The 13,306-nt window shown below is 49.2% G+C and overlaps 1 protein-coding gene across 1 annotated transcript in view; it reads left to right on the forward strand.

The window, feature by feature from the left end:
- Positions 1–1,183: 1,183 nt before the first annotated feature.
- The window catches only part of SLC35F4 (solute carrier family 35 member F4), a gene marked incomplete at its 5' end in the record, with an annotated part of 112,665 nt that continues 100,542 nt past the window's right edge, over positions 1,184–13,306 (forward strand). The window contains one exon of the mRNA XM_082283029.1: positions 1,184–1,286. Within this exon, the coding sequence (XP_082139155.1) occupies positions 1,184–1,286 (103 nt within the window). The remainder of the gene's footprint in view (positions 1,287–13,306) is intronic.

Below are 13,306 nucleotides of genomic sequence, written 5' to 3' on the forward strand. Positions count from 1 at the left end.
TCCTCCTCTGAACTCTCAGAAAGTGTGGGACAGCAGAGCTGCCACCACTGAGGCAGCGTTTCCAAGTGACCCAGAGAGAGACAGGGGCTCCTCTGGAGGGATGTGATGAAGGCATCAGATCAGAGGGCTGGAGCTCCTCTGACATGGGGACAGGCTGGGAGAGCGGGGTCCACCCAGCCTGGAGAAGAACAGCCTCTGGAAAGAGCTTAGAGCTCCTTCCACGGCCTAAAGGGACTCTGAGAGAGCTTGGCAGGAACTTTGGACAAGGGATGGAGAGAAAGGACAAGGGGAAATGGCTTAGACAGGACGTGGGGGAACTGGCAGAGGGCAAGGCTAGATGGGATATTGGGAAGAAATTCTCTGTGAAGGTGGGGAGGCCGTGGCACAGGCTGTCCGGAGAGGCTGTGCCTGCCCCATCTCTGGAAGTGTTCCAGGCCAAGTACGATAGGTCTTGGAGCAACGTGGGACAGTGGAAGGTGTCCCTGTCCATGGCAGGGAGTGGAACTGGATGAGCTTTGAGGTCCTTCCCAACCTAAACCATTCTATGACATGGACAGCACGGAGTGATGAAACCTTGTCCCCTCAAGAGTTCGAATTAAAGGACCCTTTCCTTCCTCTGACACCTGTGTGCAGCCCCTGGGGGAGGGGTCAGATCTGAGGGCCTGAACCTGCTGGACCAGTTCAGGACACCCTCCTGTCCCACCCCAACCCGCAGCTCCCAGCGCCTGGGGAAGCGCTGCCCACGCCGGGGTAACCCCGCTCAGCTCCGCAGCCCACGGAGGGTTTCGGGGCGCACAGGGTGACAGCGACGCTCCTTTACACACACACACACCGCGACTGAACCGAGCGAGGAGACCCCTGAGCGTGCCGGGGGCAGGATCCGACCCTCAGCCCCGCACCCCGCCTCACCTGAGGCCCGGCGGAGCCGCTCGCTGCCTTCCTTCCATGCCCAGAGGGCGGGGGCCGCGCTGCGGAGCCCGTCCTGCACCAGGCGGCGGAGGCAGAGCGAGCGCCCCGCCGGCACCGCGAGCTGCGGCGGCCGCGCTCCTCCTCCCCCTCCTCCTCCTCCTCCTTCTCCTCTCCTCCTCTCCTTCCTCCCCCTCCTCCTGCTCTTGCTGCTGCTCCTGCCCTGCCGGCTGCGCTCGCCGTCCCGCCCGGCCGCCCCGCGCGGCTCCTTCCCTCTATGGATGGGAAGGCAGCACCCAACGGCGTGGCCACCATCGAGGACAGGATCCTGCGCATCACCGGCTACTATGGATATTACCCGGGATACTCCAGCCAGAAAAGTAAGGCTCCCTGCTGCCTCTCCCGGCCCTTCAGGGGGTGTGTGTGTGTGTCGGCAGAGCCCTGAGGGTGCCCGTGCCCCATCCCCCAAGTGCTGCCCCATCCCTGCCCGGGCACGGGGCGCGGGGTGCCCGCTGTCCCCCGAGGGGACGCGGCGGCTCTGCGGCTGGAGACGGGGGTGGCGGCGCTTGGCCGCGGAACTTCGCGGCTCGGAGCCTCTCAGGGCGGGCGTTTTGGGGTTTATTTTTCATTTCCACCCCTCCCACTCCCATCCCCGCCGGGGTGGGGGGGTTCGCTCGCCGCCTGCCCCGCGCCCGCCGCACCGGGAAAGTTTCAGTCCCGGTGGGTCCCCCCGAGCGGGCGCGTCAGCTCCTGAATTATTCATCTTTCTCTCGAAACTAATGAGATTTTTCCAGAAAAGTGGGGAGTTACCGACGATGGGGGGGGGATCCTTCGTGCCGCTTTAATACCAGACACTTGCGGTTTAGGGGGTTGGTGTTGGTTTGGGATATTTTTTCTTTTTATGTGTGTTTCTATTTATTTATTTCCCTTTAACAAAGAAGCAGAAATTAAAGCAGGTTGTCCTTGCAGAAATTCCGTATTTTTTTTTGCTTTTGAAGTTTTTAATTAGGAGCAGCGGGTTTCTAGCAGCGGGGAGAGCCTTAGTGGGTTTCTCTGGAATTCTGGCGGTCCCAGCACTCTGTTTGACTGGGAAAGTTTGGCTAATGAAAGAAATGATTCATTTTTACCACCAAGGAAATGTGTGCAATCAGGTTTTATTGTATTAGTAGTTGCTTTGCAGTTGGCAAAGCTATGACATGCCATAGCTTAACGAACAGAAGAGGAATTGAGGCCAAGTGAGGGGCAAAACAAAGGAAAGGCCAAGAAGTCCCCTTGGGTGAGGTGAGCACTAAGGAGCAGACTTCCTTCTGCTTATTCTCCTTGGAATATTCTGCTTTCCAGAACAGCCAGTGCAGTACTCTCCAGCTCCAATGCAATAATAAACCAAAATACAATTCATAAACTGCTAATATCAGAAAAACACATCTGTAGGCTTTTTATGATGGAGGAAAGCCATGCATTGAAGCCACTTAATAAGTAAAAATTCCTCTGTGTAATAGTAGCTGAAAAATCCAAGTCAAGCCCAGTGGTTTTATCCAGCTGTTATTTGTGGCACACTAACAGCATGACAGGTGTTATGAGCATTTACTTGGTGAGGCCAGTTGGTTTTTCTGTAGCCAGAGGAGTTGGGAAGAAGCTCTGAACAGTCTGAAGGTATGGCTGTATGTCAGTCCAGGGACTAGTTAAGTCTGAGCCAGGTGAGACCTGTGTCCCAAATTCTGCAGTGACTCCAGAGTATCCCTGCAGTGTGATGTACCAGAGAAGGGTGAAGATTCTGGCTTAATAGTTTGTTGCAATAGTTTGCTTCCATGGCAGTATGCAATTTTTCAGTCTGCAGCAACACTCCCACGCTGTATCAAGTTATAGATCTGAATCCAGTGTTGTCAATCCAAGTGCTCTGTGTGGTGCAGTGGGAATGCCAGGAGAGCACTGCCTGGACAGAGAAAAGCTCTGTTAGTCCATGAGCAGGTTCTGCAGATGCTACAAACTGCATCTGCTTAAAATTAGAAAAAGCATGCCAGGAGAGGCCAAGGCTTTCAAAAGTGCTGACTCTTGGGATTTTGGGGCAAGTCTCCTGGCCTTTTGTGACTTTCTGGCTGGGTGCTGAGGCAAAACAAAAGTGATCAGTATCCCGGGTTTTGCTGTTTGAAGAAAATAAGCCAAATTTGTGGTTGTCATGTTTAAAGAGGAAAACTGCAAGTGTGTAACCCAGAGGTATTTCAGTACTTAAATGCCTTCCTTTGGGTAAATGAAAGACGTGAACCCCTTCAAAGCTGTGAACGCTTTTTAAAGCAGTCCCGTAAGTTTTAGAACCATCATCATCATTTTTGGAGTGCTTGCAATTGGCAGATGACTGTGTTATCCTCATGATTGTGTGGTTTGAGTTTATAAAGTACTTTAATGCTTCTGCAAAGATGTTCTGGCCTTACCTGAGGTAAAGCCAGACATCCTTCAGGCATCATGAACATACATCCTCTTGGCACTCAGCGAGAGTCACTCTTGGAGGTCCTGGCTTGGAGTTCTTAGCCAAAGTGTTGCCTTTGAGTGGTGCTGCTTCAAAGTTCTGTTGCCTGACATCTCCTGTCAAGGCTAATTGTTCACAGAGATGCAGCACTGTAAACATGCAAGGTGAGGAGTTTGTGCCCCTAATTATTAATGGATTTGGTATCTCCGTTTATTTCAGTGAGGGTATGATTTTTGTCACCGCTATCCAAACTCAGGTTTAGTGCAGGTGGACAATGCTGGTGGCACACAGTGTGCTCAGAATTCCAGGTTGGTTGTGCCCATACCCTCCCCAGTGCCAGAAGAGCCCTTTTCCTGTCATATGCCCAAGCCTGTGGCACATGCAGTCATCTGCTTGCGCTGTCACCTTGCTCCTGCCTGGCTCTGCAGGGTGCCTGAAGATGAGCTGTTGTCCCCAGGATGGCTTTGTGCTCTCTGCTTCTGAGCACAGAGCTGGCCAGGCACCAGATGGGGACATGATTTGGGTGGTGACAGCCTGCTGAGGGTCACCACCTTCCTTGAGGCTCCTCTTTGTCCCCAGCCTGCAGTGCCCAGCTAGTGACAGAAAGATTCATTGAGGGAAGTTGAAGGCAGCAGTGGGTGGCTGCTGTTCTGCTCACTCTTGGGGGTACCTGGAAGATGACAAGGAAAGCTGAAGGCTTTGTGAAATGTGTTGGTGATTTGCATCCCTCCTTCAGTGGATTGGTTTGTATTCCATGGTCTAACTGGAGATCGTGCCATGGTGTCTGTGTGTGGAGGCTGAGCACTGCTCACAAACAGCCATGAAATCTAATGTTAAAGCACTGTGGTGTTCAAGAGCTGTTATCACAAAGAACTGCAATATCTCCTAGTGACTTGTGCCTCATTGTCTATATTTGAGTGCATTAACCTACTTCAGACTTGGGGTGTGCATGTGATGATTCTTTTATTAATTTTAAGTCAGGCACTTTTATAGTTTTATTTGTCCTTAAAAAGGTTGCTAGAGAAGGAAAATACCTATTTTATTTCTCTGTAAATCATCTGAATAAGCAGCAAATGTATTTTGGTCTGGTATTTACATCCATGTCTATTGCAAAAATCCTACATGCTGCCTAAAAAGAACAGGATAGGACTTTTTCCCCCCCCTCACTTGGTGCTGAGATGGAATGGACTCTTCCTGATCCCAGTCACCTTGTACCTTTGGATGCATGGCTTGATCCCTCACTTCTTGCATTTTAAATGTGCAGAGTATATATGACATGTCTGGCTTCTGTGGGAAGGCAGGGGGGCTGTGTCTCTCTTCCAGCCAATTTCTTCAGAATTCATAATTTCCAGGGCATGGTGCTGTTGTAGATCAGATGCTCCATCCTCTGACCTGGGGCTGCAGATGAAGCTCCCCTTGGCTTCATGTTTCCATGTGTGCATTTTCATTTGGTCTGATGCAACTTTTTAATCTACATGAACAGTGGGAGACTCTGTTCCCTCTCCTGACCTTTGCTGTACCTTCTTATTCTTCTCTGATTTTTCTGCTGGCAATACAATCATGTTTAGCATCTCCAGGGTCAAGAGTATGTATGGGGTTTGTGGGTTTTGATTTTTGTTTTTTTTTTCTTCCTTTTTTCTTCCTCACTCTTTCCAACTGCCACCCCATCTGCCTTTCATCTCAGTACTGAAACCTTTTCTAATTTCACACTACAAAGTTCCTCTCCTTCAAGTCTGTCCTAACGCCTCTTCTGTGCCTTCCGCTGAATTAAAACTGCTCCAATCAAAGTTCCTCATCTCTGATCTCCATCAGCTTCACCAAGTCAAGTTCTGCCTGTGCATTGTCTTTCTGATGGAGCCCTTCCCACTATCCACTAAGCCTTAGTCTTGCAGGATGCTGTTGGCATCACAGATCTGCATTTCTCTAATGCTGTTTTCTCAGGCCTGGACAAGCACAGCACAACTTTACTGAAAATGCAGTGGTTCTTCACATGGGCCATCACCTTCTCCTTTTCATCCTGCTTGGAGAGCTTCTCTTAACGAGCACTTGTGGCTGGAGTGTTTGATTCCCACCCCTGCAGGTTATGAACACCCATCTCCATGAGGCACATGCTAGACTTTTAAACGAGTTCTTTTGGACAGTATCCCGTGCTGATTCAATCTCCCCTTTTCCTCTGCTTCAGGCCTGACCTGAAACCATGGAGTTGTGTAAGCTCCTGGAAGCAGAAGGTGCTGTCACGTGTCTGTGCAGCGGCAGGACTGTGACAGTGGGACACTGGGTGACCACTCCTCTGGTGGTGTCTGCCAGGGAGCTGGGGAGCCCTTATGGCATCGTGTGACCTTAGCAGTGCTTGGGGAAATGCTGGACCTGTCCTTGCCATGAGCACAGTGGCTGTCAGGAGCAAGCTATGTGTTTTCTTACTGCCCTGCAGAGCAGCTCTAGCAAAGGTCTGTGGTTTAATTTGGCCATGTTCAGCCTCAAGTCAGCTATCTGAACTTAAGCACCTGCTTAAGTCTGAACTTGCTCTAAGCCACTGGGCTTTGACAAAGCATTCAAAGTCAAGTCCATGCTTAATTGCTTTGCCTTAATAAGCCTGGGATTAAGGCATGCTGAGGCAGCATCAGTGGCTTTACAATTCGGCTCTTGTTCTCTGTGCGGAGGAAAAGGCTGTGGGGGGAAAAGCTACCCCTGAAACACTGGAGAGGATTTTCTCCTGGTTATCACAGCAGCTGTGCCAGCAGCTCTGCTGCAGTACAAATCACATGGCAAACCCCGATCATCTCTGTGCTTACTGAACACCCTGCCCTCCTGGTGGCTTGTCACTTCCAGCAAGAGGAACAAAGTCTCCGTCTGTTTACTGGAGGCACCCAGCTGCTTCTCCAGCAGTTCCCAGAGCCCTCGGTTTCTCCATGCAGAGCAGGCACAATGGGAGGCTGAGAAAGGGGCACTCGAGGAAAGATGCTTTGAAATTTGTGGTGGATGAGGCTGGTTTCATTGAGCTGTGTTTCAGGGGTCTGGGAGGGAGGAAGCGGTGTCTGAATCTCTGTGTGAGTTGAAGTCTCAGGGCTGTGTTGGCTTTACCAGTTGTGGCAGCTGTCCCTGTGCCACCTGGTAGCATTTGGGCTGCGGGGACTCCAGATGCAGGGCTAGCCTGCAATGAGCTTTATTTCAAAGCCTTTCCTTCCCCCCCGGATGGGAATTTTCCATAGGAGAGCTATTCCCTAGGAGGGTGTGCTGCAGTGGGGGCTGGATTGCAAACTGCTAGTTTAAACAACTTTCCCCCCAGCCCAGCTCTGGGGAACAAGTGGATGTCATGGCACAGGATGCAGTCCTGTTGCAGTTGCTTTTTCTCACAGATTTGTCTCTCTGGGTGAAAAAAAAAAAGTATGGCTGTGTATCAGCACTGGTAGCAGTAACTTATGAAGTAATTTCTTTCAGCAAAACAGATTTTATAAATACTCCTTTGCTGACTAATATTGGCAAGACCAAGTTTGTTTTCTTTAATGGAATTGGACCAGGCTTTGTGTGGATTTCTGTTTGTGCTGGAAGGGACAGCTTGGCAGCCTTGCACTGGTAACTGGCATATGTGACCTTCCCCTCACCTGGGGACACCAGTTGTTGTGGAAGTTGAGGGATCTCATCAGCTGGGAGGAGAGGAAATTGCTTCAGTCCTTGGCCTTCCCTCAGGGGCTGATTCATCTCCTTGGGGTCAAATCCCTGGGGAGCTCAGCTGTGAAGCTGTGGTAGTGGACATGGGTACAGTTCTGGACATCTGTGGGCAGGAGGGATGAATCCAAATTGGGAAGGACACCATGGTGAGCAGGGCAGTGAAGAGCATATCCTTGCAGGAGGAGGCTGATAGAGCTGGGCCTGCCTAGGGATGGGAACAGGGCTGCTGCTCCAAACACGTCTTGGGAGGATGAACAAGGAAATGTAGGAAAGAAGAGTTATTTAAACTGAAATGGCATGTTGGCACACAGGCAAATGGATAGGAACAGGCCATGAATAAATTAAGGCTGGAAATTAGCAGAAGGCTGAAATTAATGGCAAAAAATCTCGCGCGGTCTTACGTATTTAAATAAGAATTATTTCCCAAGCTTTAAAGATGCTTCATAAAGACGTCTGCCAAGATTTTGAGAAAAATTACTCCTATTTGGCAGGGAAAATTGAGACAGTAAGATGGGGGGAGTGATGCTAATTTGCCAGAGGTTGTTCAGAACAAGCTGTAAGTTTGATGGAGTGATCTCTGCCTCCACTGGTGACTGCACAGCAGGTCTGGAGCTGCAACTGGCCTCGTGCTAAGGCTGGTAGAGGTGCTCTTGATAACTTGGTAGCTTTCTACATGTGCTCTCTTCCTGCTTTTGAGTTCCTCTGCCCTTCTGTGCTCATTCTCAGCTCACCAGTGGTGTTCCCAGGGCTCAGTCTTGGGCCCAGTCCTGTTTAGTAACTTAATTGATGATCTGGTTGAGGGGATTGAGTGTCCCTTCAATAAGTTCGTGGATGACACCAAGTTGTGTGTGGAGTGTTGATCTGCTGGGGGACAGGAGGGCTCTGCAGAGGGATCTGGACAGGCTGGATCGATGGGTTGAGGACAATTGTATGAGTTTCAACAAGACCAATTGCCAGGTCCTGCACTTCGACCACAATAACCCCATGCAGTGCTACAGGCTGGCACAGAGTGGCTGGAAAGCTGGAAAAGGAACTGGGGGTGCTGGTTACAGTGGCTGGACATGAGCCAGAGTGTGCCCAGGTGGGCAAGAAGTCAATGGCACCTGGACTGTGTCAGTAATGGTGTGGCCAGCAGGACTGGAGCAGTGATTGTCCCCTGTGCTTGGCGCTGGTGAGGCCACACCTCGATTGCTGTGTCCAGTTCTGGACCTCTCACAACAAGAAGGACATTGTGTCCAGGGAAGGGAATGGAGCTGGGGAAGCCCTGGAGAGCAGGTCTAATGAGGAGCAGCTGAGGGAGCTGGGCGGGCTCAGCCTGGAGAAAAGGAGGCTCAGGGGGGACCTTCTCACTCTCCACAACTCCCTGACAGGAGGGTGCAGCTCCCAGGGAACAAGGGATAGGATGAGAGGAAATGGCCTGAAGCTACACCAGAGGAGGTTCAGGTTGGACATCAGGAGGAATTTCTTCATGGAAAGGGTTGTTAAGCAGTGGGATGGGCTGCCCACGGAGTTGAAGTCCCGTGTTCAAGAAACAACAGGACGTGGCACTCAGTGCTCTGGTCTGGTTGACAAGGTGGTGATTGATCAGAGGTTGGACTCGGTGATCTCAGAGGTCTTTTCCCACCTCAACGATTCTGTGATTGTCACAGAAAGTCTTGCTGGCTGCCTGGCCCTCTGGCTGATGGATGGGATGGTGGCACAGCTCCCGGCCCCCTCCTGTCCCACCTCGCCCTCACCCATTCACCCGAGGTGGCTTCAACCTCGCTCATCATGGCTGCATGGAGCTGCACTTCCTTCTTTTCTTGTTTTGCCGAAAAATGTGGCTGCTGCACACAGCCCTTGAGGAAATGACCTGGACATGCCGTGAGCTCCTCCATGCTCTTCTGGAGTGCACCGAAGGGATACCCCTCATTTTCACTGTCCTTCCAGCTCTCTCCTTGACATTGCCTTCCCCATTTACTCAGGCAGGCAGCTGTGTATTTATCCTGGTTGAATATGGTAAAATGATATTCCAAAGTGACAGATGGTTCTGGCAGACTTTTATCCCTCCAGTGCTTGCATTCCTGTTTTTTAATAGTGGTTTTAAAGGTTTGCAATTATTTCTTCTGCACATTTGGAAATTGATGGGCTTTTGCTCAAATGCCTGCATGGGAATTCACCCATGAAAGTGAACTTACTGTTTGTGGAAGGATTGGTGGCCGGGATTTTTTCACATAAACCTGCTGCTGGATGATCACAGCAATGAATAATGAAAATGCCTGCAAAAAAAAGTCAGTGTCTCTTTGAGGCAAATGTGCAAATAGGGTGGGGGGAACAAAAAGCGAAGTGCTTAACTGAGCGGTTAAATTATTCACCAAGTGCACCAGCTCTACTTAGAGTGAGACTGAAAATCGTTTTTTCTTGTGGTGAGGTGAAGTGAGACTCCCTAGTGGCCAATGGTTTGGGCTGGCCCTGTGCAGAGTGGCAGATTTCACTGCAGGGAGGTGGAAGCTGTAAGGTTATGCTGAGCTAATGCCCAGGGTATGGCTTTCACAGAGCTGTAAGTGAGAGCAGCCTGGGCACTTCGAGTGCCAGCAGTGAATTTATTCCAAGGCATGCAGGATGTGCTCAAGTGACAGGCTTTTGGTGTGTCTGCCGCACAGAGACCTTCCTGTTAGTACTTTAAAAACATATTGATTCTTCCTAGACCTCCCTTGCAAACACTTTTGCTAAAATGGACTTGCCCTTTCCTGCATTCAGCTGGGCTGGATCAGGAGTAGCAGAGTGAGAGAGTGAGAAAGGTGTCTCTGCTGTCCTTTTTGTGGAGGCAAGGAAGAAGAAGATGATTTGCTCCTGTTCTGGGACAAAGGAGGAGGTTTCAGGTCCAAGGTGGAATATGATGTTTCCTGCTGTTCCTGGCAATCTGAAATCTGTTCCTTGTCTCAAAGCTGTCCAGTCTGTTTTGACTGATACAAGAAGAGCTCCCGTGCCTGTTTTGATTCTTGATTAAGTTTCCAACTGCATTTTGGGGGGAGAGGGAGGGAGAGGCAAGCACCAGCACAACAGCTCATGGGTCAGTAAAACTCCACTGAAAAAGGTCTTTCAGATCCACTTTTAGACCAGTTTTAGTCCTGATAGTGAACTCTCCATCCAGAGTGAGAAAGACATTGTAGCTTGAGGCCAACCTGGTGACTCTTCCAGTTTTATTCCTTCCTGCTTGTGTTGTGGCTGGGAAGTGGCTGCTTATGGCACTGAACTGCTTGAGCAATTTCCTGCTGTAGCAATATCCAGTACAGCTCCCTCTCTTCCTGTGGAGGCTTACTCTTCTGAGGGACTTCTAGGGCTAACACACCTCTGTTATTAATGGGGTAGCTGGAGACTTCACTAAAAAAGTATTTTCTTGCTGGGAACTGATTTTGAATAGGATTTGTGGGAAGACAACAAATTCCAGCTGATGGGCATCATACACCTGAATGTCTGAGGACAGCACAGGAATCATCTGTGCCTGTGTAAGATAAGCATGAAACAGGGCTGGAACACATGTTCTCTGTCAGGGTGAGAAAAGTGATCCCATTAGTCCTCGTGGTGTGATTTATATTCTGCATCTTGAAGTGAGGCAGCAGAGTTGTTATAGAGCAGTCGACAAGTGCAGTCATTGCAACCCTTTTCTTTTGCATATCTGAATCCTGGAACTTTTAAATCCTTTCTTATACAAAGCTTGGCATGTGGAGTGTGCAGCCCTGGAATTGTGTGGGTGCAGATTGGGGTTTTTCTCTGCAGTGCCAGAAATAACCTGTTGTGTGATACGTTACAGGGGCTAGGATTTGTAGCAGCTTGTGTGCAAGTGAGATGCTTCAAAGTGTTTCACCAGAGGAAATTCTTCAATGCTGACAGCATGGATAGCAGGAAGGTGAACTCTCCATGGTGCTTCTGCACCATGGTTTGGACTTATACCTCAGGAGGGTTGGTTCTACATGTGAGAAAGCTTTTACTCAATGCTCAGTACTCAGTGAGGCAGCTAACACAAAGACCAGGTGGAAAATGATTGAACTTAGCATTTACCATTTATTTGATGAAGTTTCCCAGTTTCCTATCAGTTTTTTTCTTCTTTGCGAGGTGGGATGGGATGGGAAAAAATAGAGTGAGGAACTAGAAAATTAAATACTTCAAGAACATTTCTGCTAAGGAAAAAGAATCGAGGTCTGAAATGTAACTAAAGAAGCGCCACGTTTCACATGCATTGGAAAACAAGCCTTGGAGGAAGGAACAAAAGGCATTTTTCAGCTGAAAGACTGAGCTGAGCTGTTGGTGTGCCAAGCCATATGTGTCCTGTCGAGGTGATTCATCCATACAAGCCCTGCCTTCTGTCCCTCTTCTTGGGGGGGCCTTTTGGCAGTGGGCACGGGTTTGTCTGTGCTTGTGCTCCACAAAGCAGGGAGCACTGGGCTGATCTCAGTGTGCAGGGGAGTGCACAACTGTCCTCTGACCTCCTTATGGAGCTGTGTGTCCAGGAACACTCATTCCAAAGTCCGTCTGTGCTGGGATGCAGCCCTGACTGGTTGTTCAAAGAGTCAGGAGTTGTCCTTCACTCATAAATGCTCTGTGGCAGGGGGAAGTGGTGAGGAGGCTGCTTAGCTGGGTTTTCCAAGGCATCCTGTTTGTTTCAGTGCTGGAAAGGAGGTTAATTAGATCCAATTAGGCCAACTCTATTTCTAGCTGGGGTCTGTGCAGTGTTTTTGTGCACTTCTACTTTGAAGTAAATTCAGAGCGACTGTTTTGAGCATCCTGGTGGAGACAGGCGACCCCAGCTGTGAGTTTTGAGAAGGCAGCCAGAAGAAAAGGTGTTTGCAAGTGGCCAGAATCCAGAGAACTTCCGTAAACTTAGGTATTCACAGTGTGCACAGGTACAGCAGTGACTCCCCTGAGAGCCAAAGACTCTTGGGCAGACCTGGAAATACCACTGGAGAGCGTGTGTGAAGCTGCAGTGCTCTCAGAGTTTGTGTGCCTGACTTTTAGAGGCACTGCCTTGAAAATGTGCACCTTAATTATTATTGGTATAAAATATTTATGCAGTTTAGTGAAGTTTCGTAGCACTTTGTGGAGATAAGAGATTCATTATAGTTTATTGCTTTTAGAAAACAAAGAAGCAAAAGGGTGGTGCAGCTCCCAGATTTGCCCTGTTTAGGGGAATGGAGGGTAGCAGAAACCTGTCGCTGTTTTTTTGCACATTATTAACAGATGTTGGCTTTGGTCTCTTATTTTAGCTGGGATCTCAGATTTGCTGTAGGAACAGTAACTCAGTTGGCTGGGTTCAGATTTACTTCAGTTCCAAGGCTGCTCCCAGATGTGGGATGTTCCCAGCTGAGGGTGGTTTTGGTTTAGTTGCAGACCAGACTTAAGACCTTTTAAACATGATTTTCTGATGAACATGGCTTTGGAGAACAGTGTCAAAGTTCTGATCATTTTCAATGCCTTTTTTCTTCCTGTCCATGGTGAAGCAGTGTGTTACCTGGAAAATGATCACTTTAGGGCAGGAGAATCCTCTGGTGCTTTAATGACTGTTGCCCTTCACATCTTCCCTGTGGATGATGGATGGTGTGGGGCTGCCTAAAGCCAGTAATCTCATTCTGTTCATGATCCCTAAGTTTTGCTGTTTCCCTGCTTGGTACCATGGACAGAAACTGTAGTTTAGAGCAGCCTGAGTTGCTGCTTTATCCTTCTTGCACACAAAGACAAGATTCATAGGACTTCATTTGAGGGTTACAGCCATCTGCTGTCATTTTCAGGTGTTTCTGAAAGCCAGCTGGAATTGCACAGTGCACTTTGAACTGACTTGTGTAGGTATTGGGTCTTCTGCTGCATTTATGCTTTCCCTGTGTATTTTGGTGACTTAAGCCACTCTCCTTGGTCCTGACTCTCCTTTTCATCCTGTCAACCTCCCTTCTCTCCCTGACTGTGGTGTTAGACTGGGCTGGTTGAAGAGATGATCTGAAAGGAAATAAATTTGGTGCCTTTGATGTGCAAAGCCTTTTTTTTCTTTATAGGTTATGAACAAAAGTTGTGTCTGTGTATTCCCAAACTGAAGAATACATGATTGCTGTTCCCAGCCTTCCTCTGAGAACAAGCTTTGACATCATTCATACTCTATAATTCATGGTATTTTTGTAGCAGTCTGTTAAGGTCTGCAAGAAAGTGAAGGGGATGATTTAGAAAGGGAAGAACCATCCTGTGCCTTCTGGTAGGTCTGTGACCGGGCAGGTTCCTGCTCTTTGGAGTTGTTACTGGGTC

Source organism: Coloeus monedula, assembly GCF_965178545.1.
Source record: "Coloeus monedula genome assembly, chromosome: 6".
In the NCBI taxonomy this organism is placed as follows: domain Eukaryota; kingdom Metazoa; phylum Chordata; class Aves; order Passeriformes; family Corvidae; genus Coloeus; species Coloeus monedula.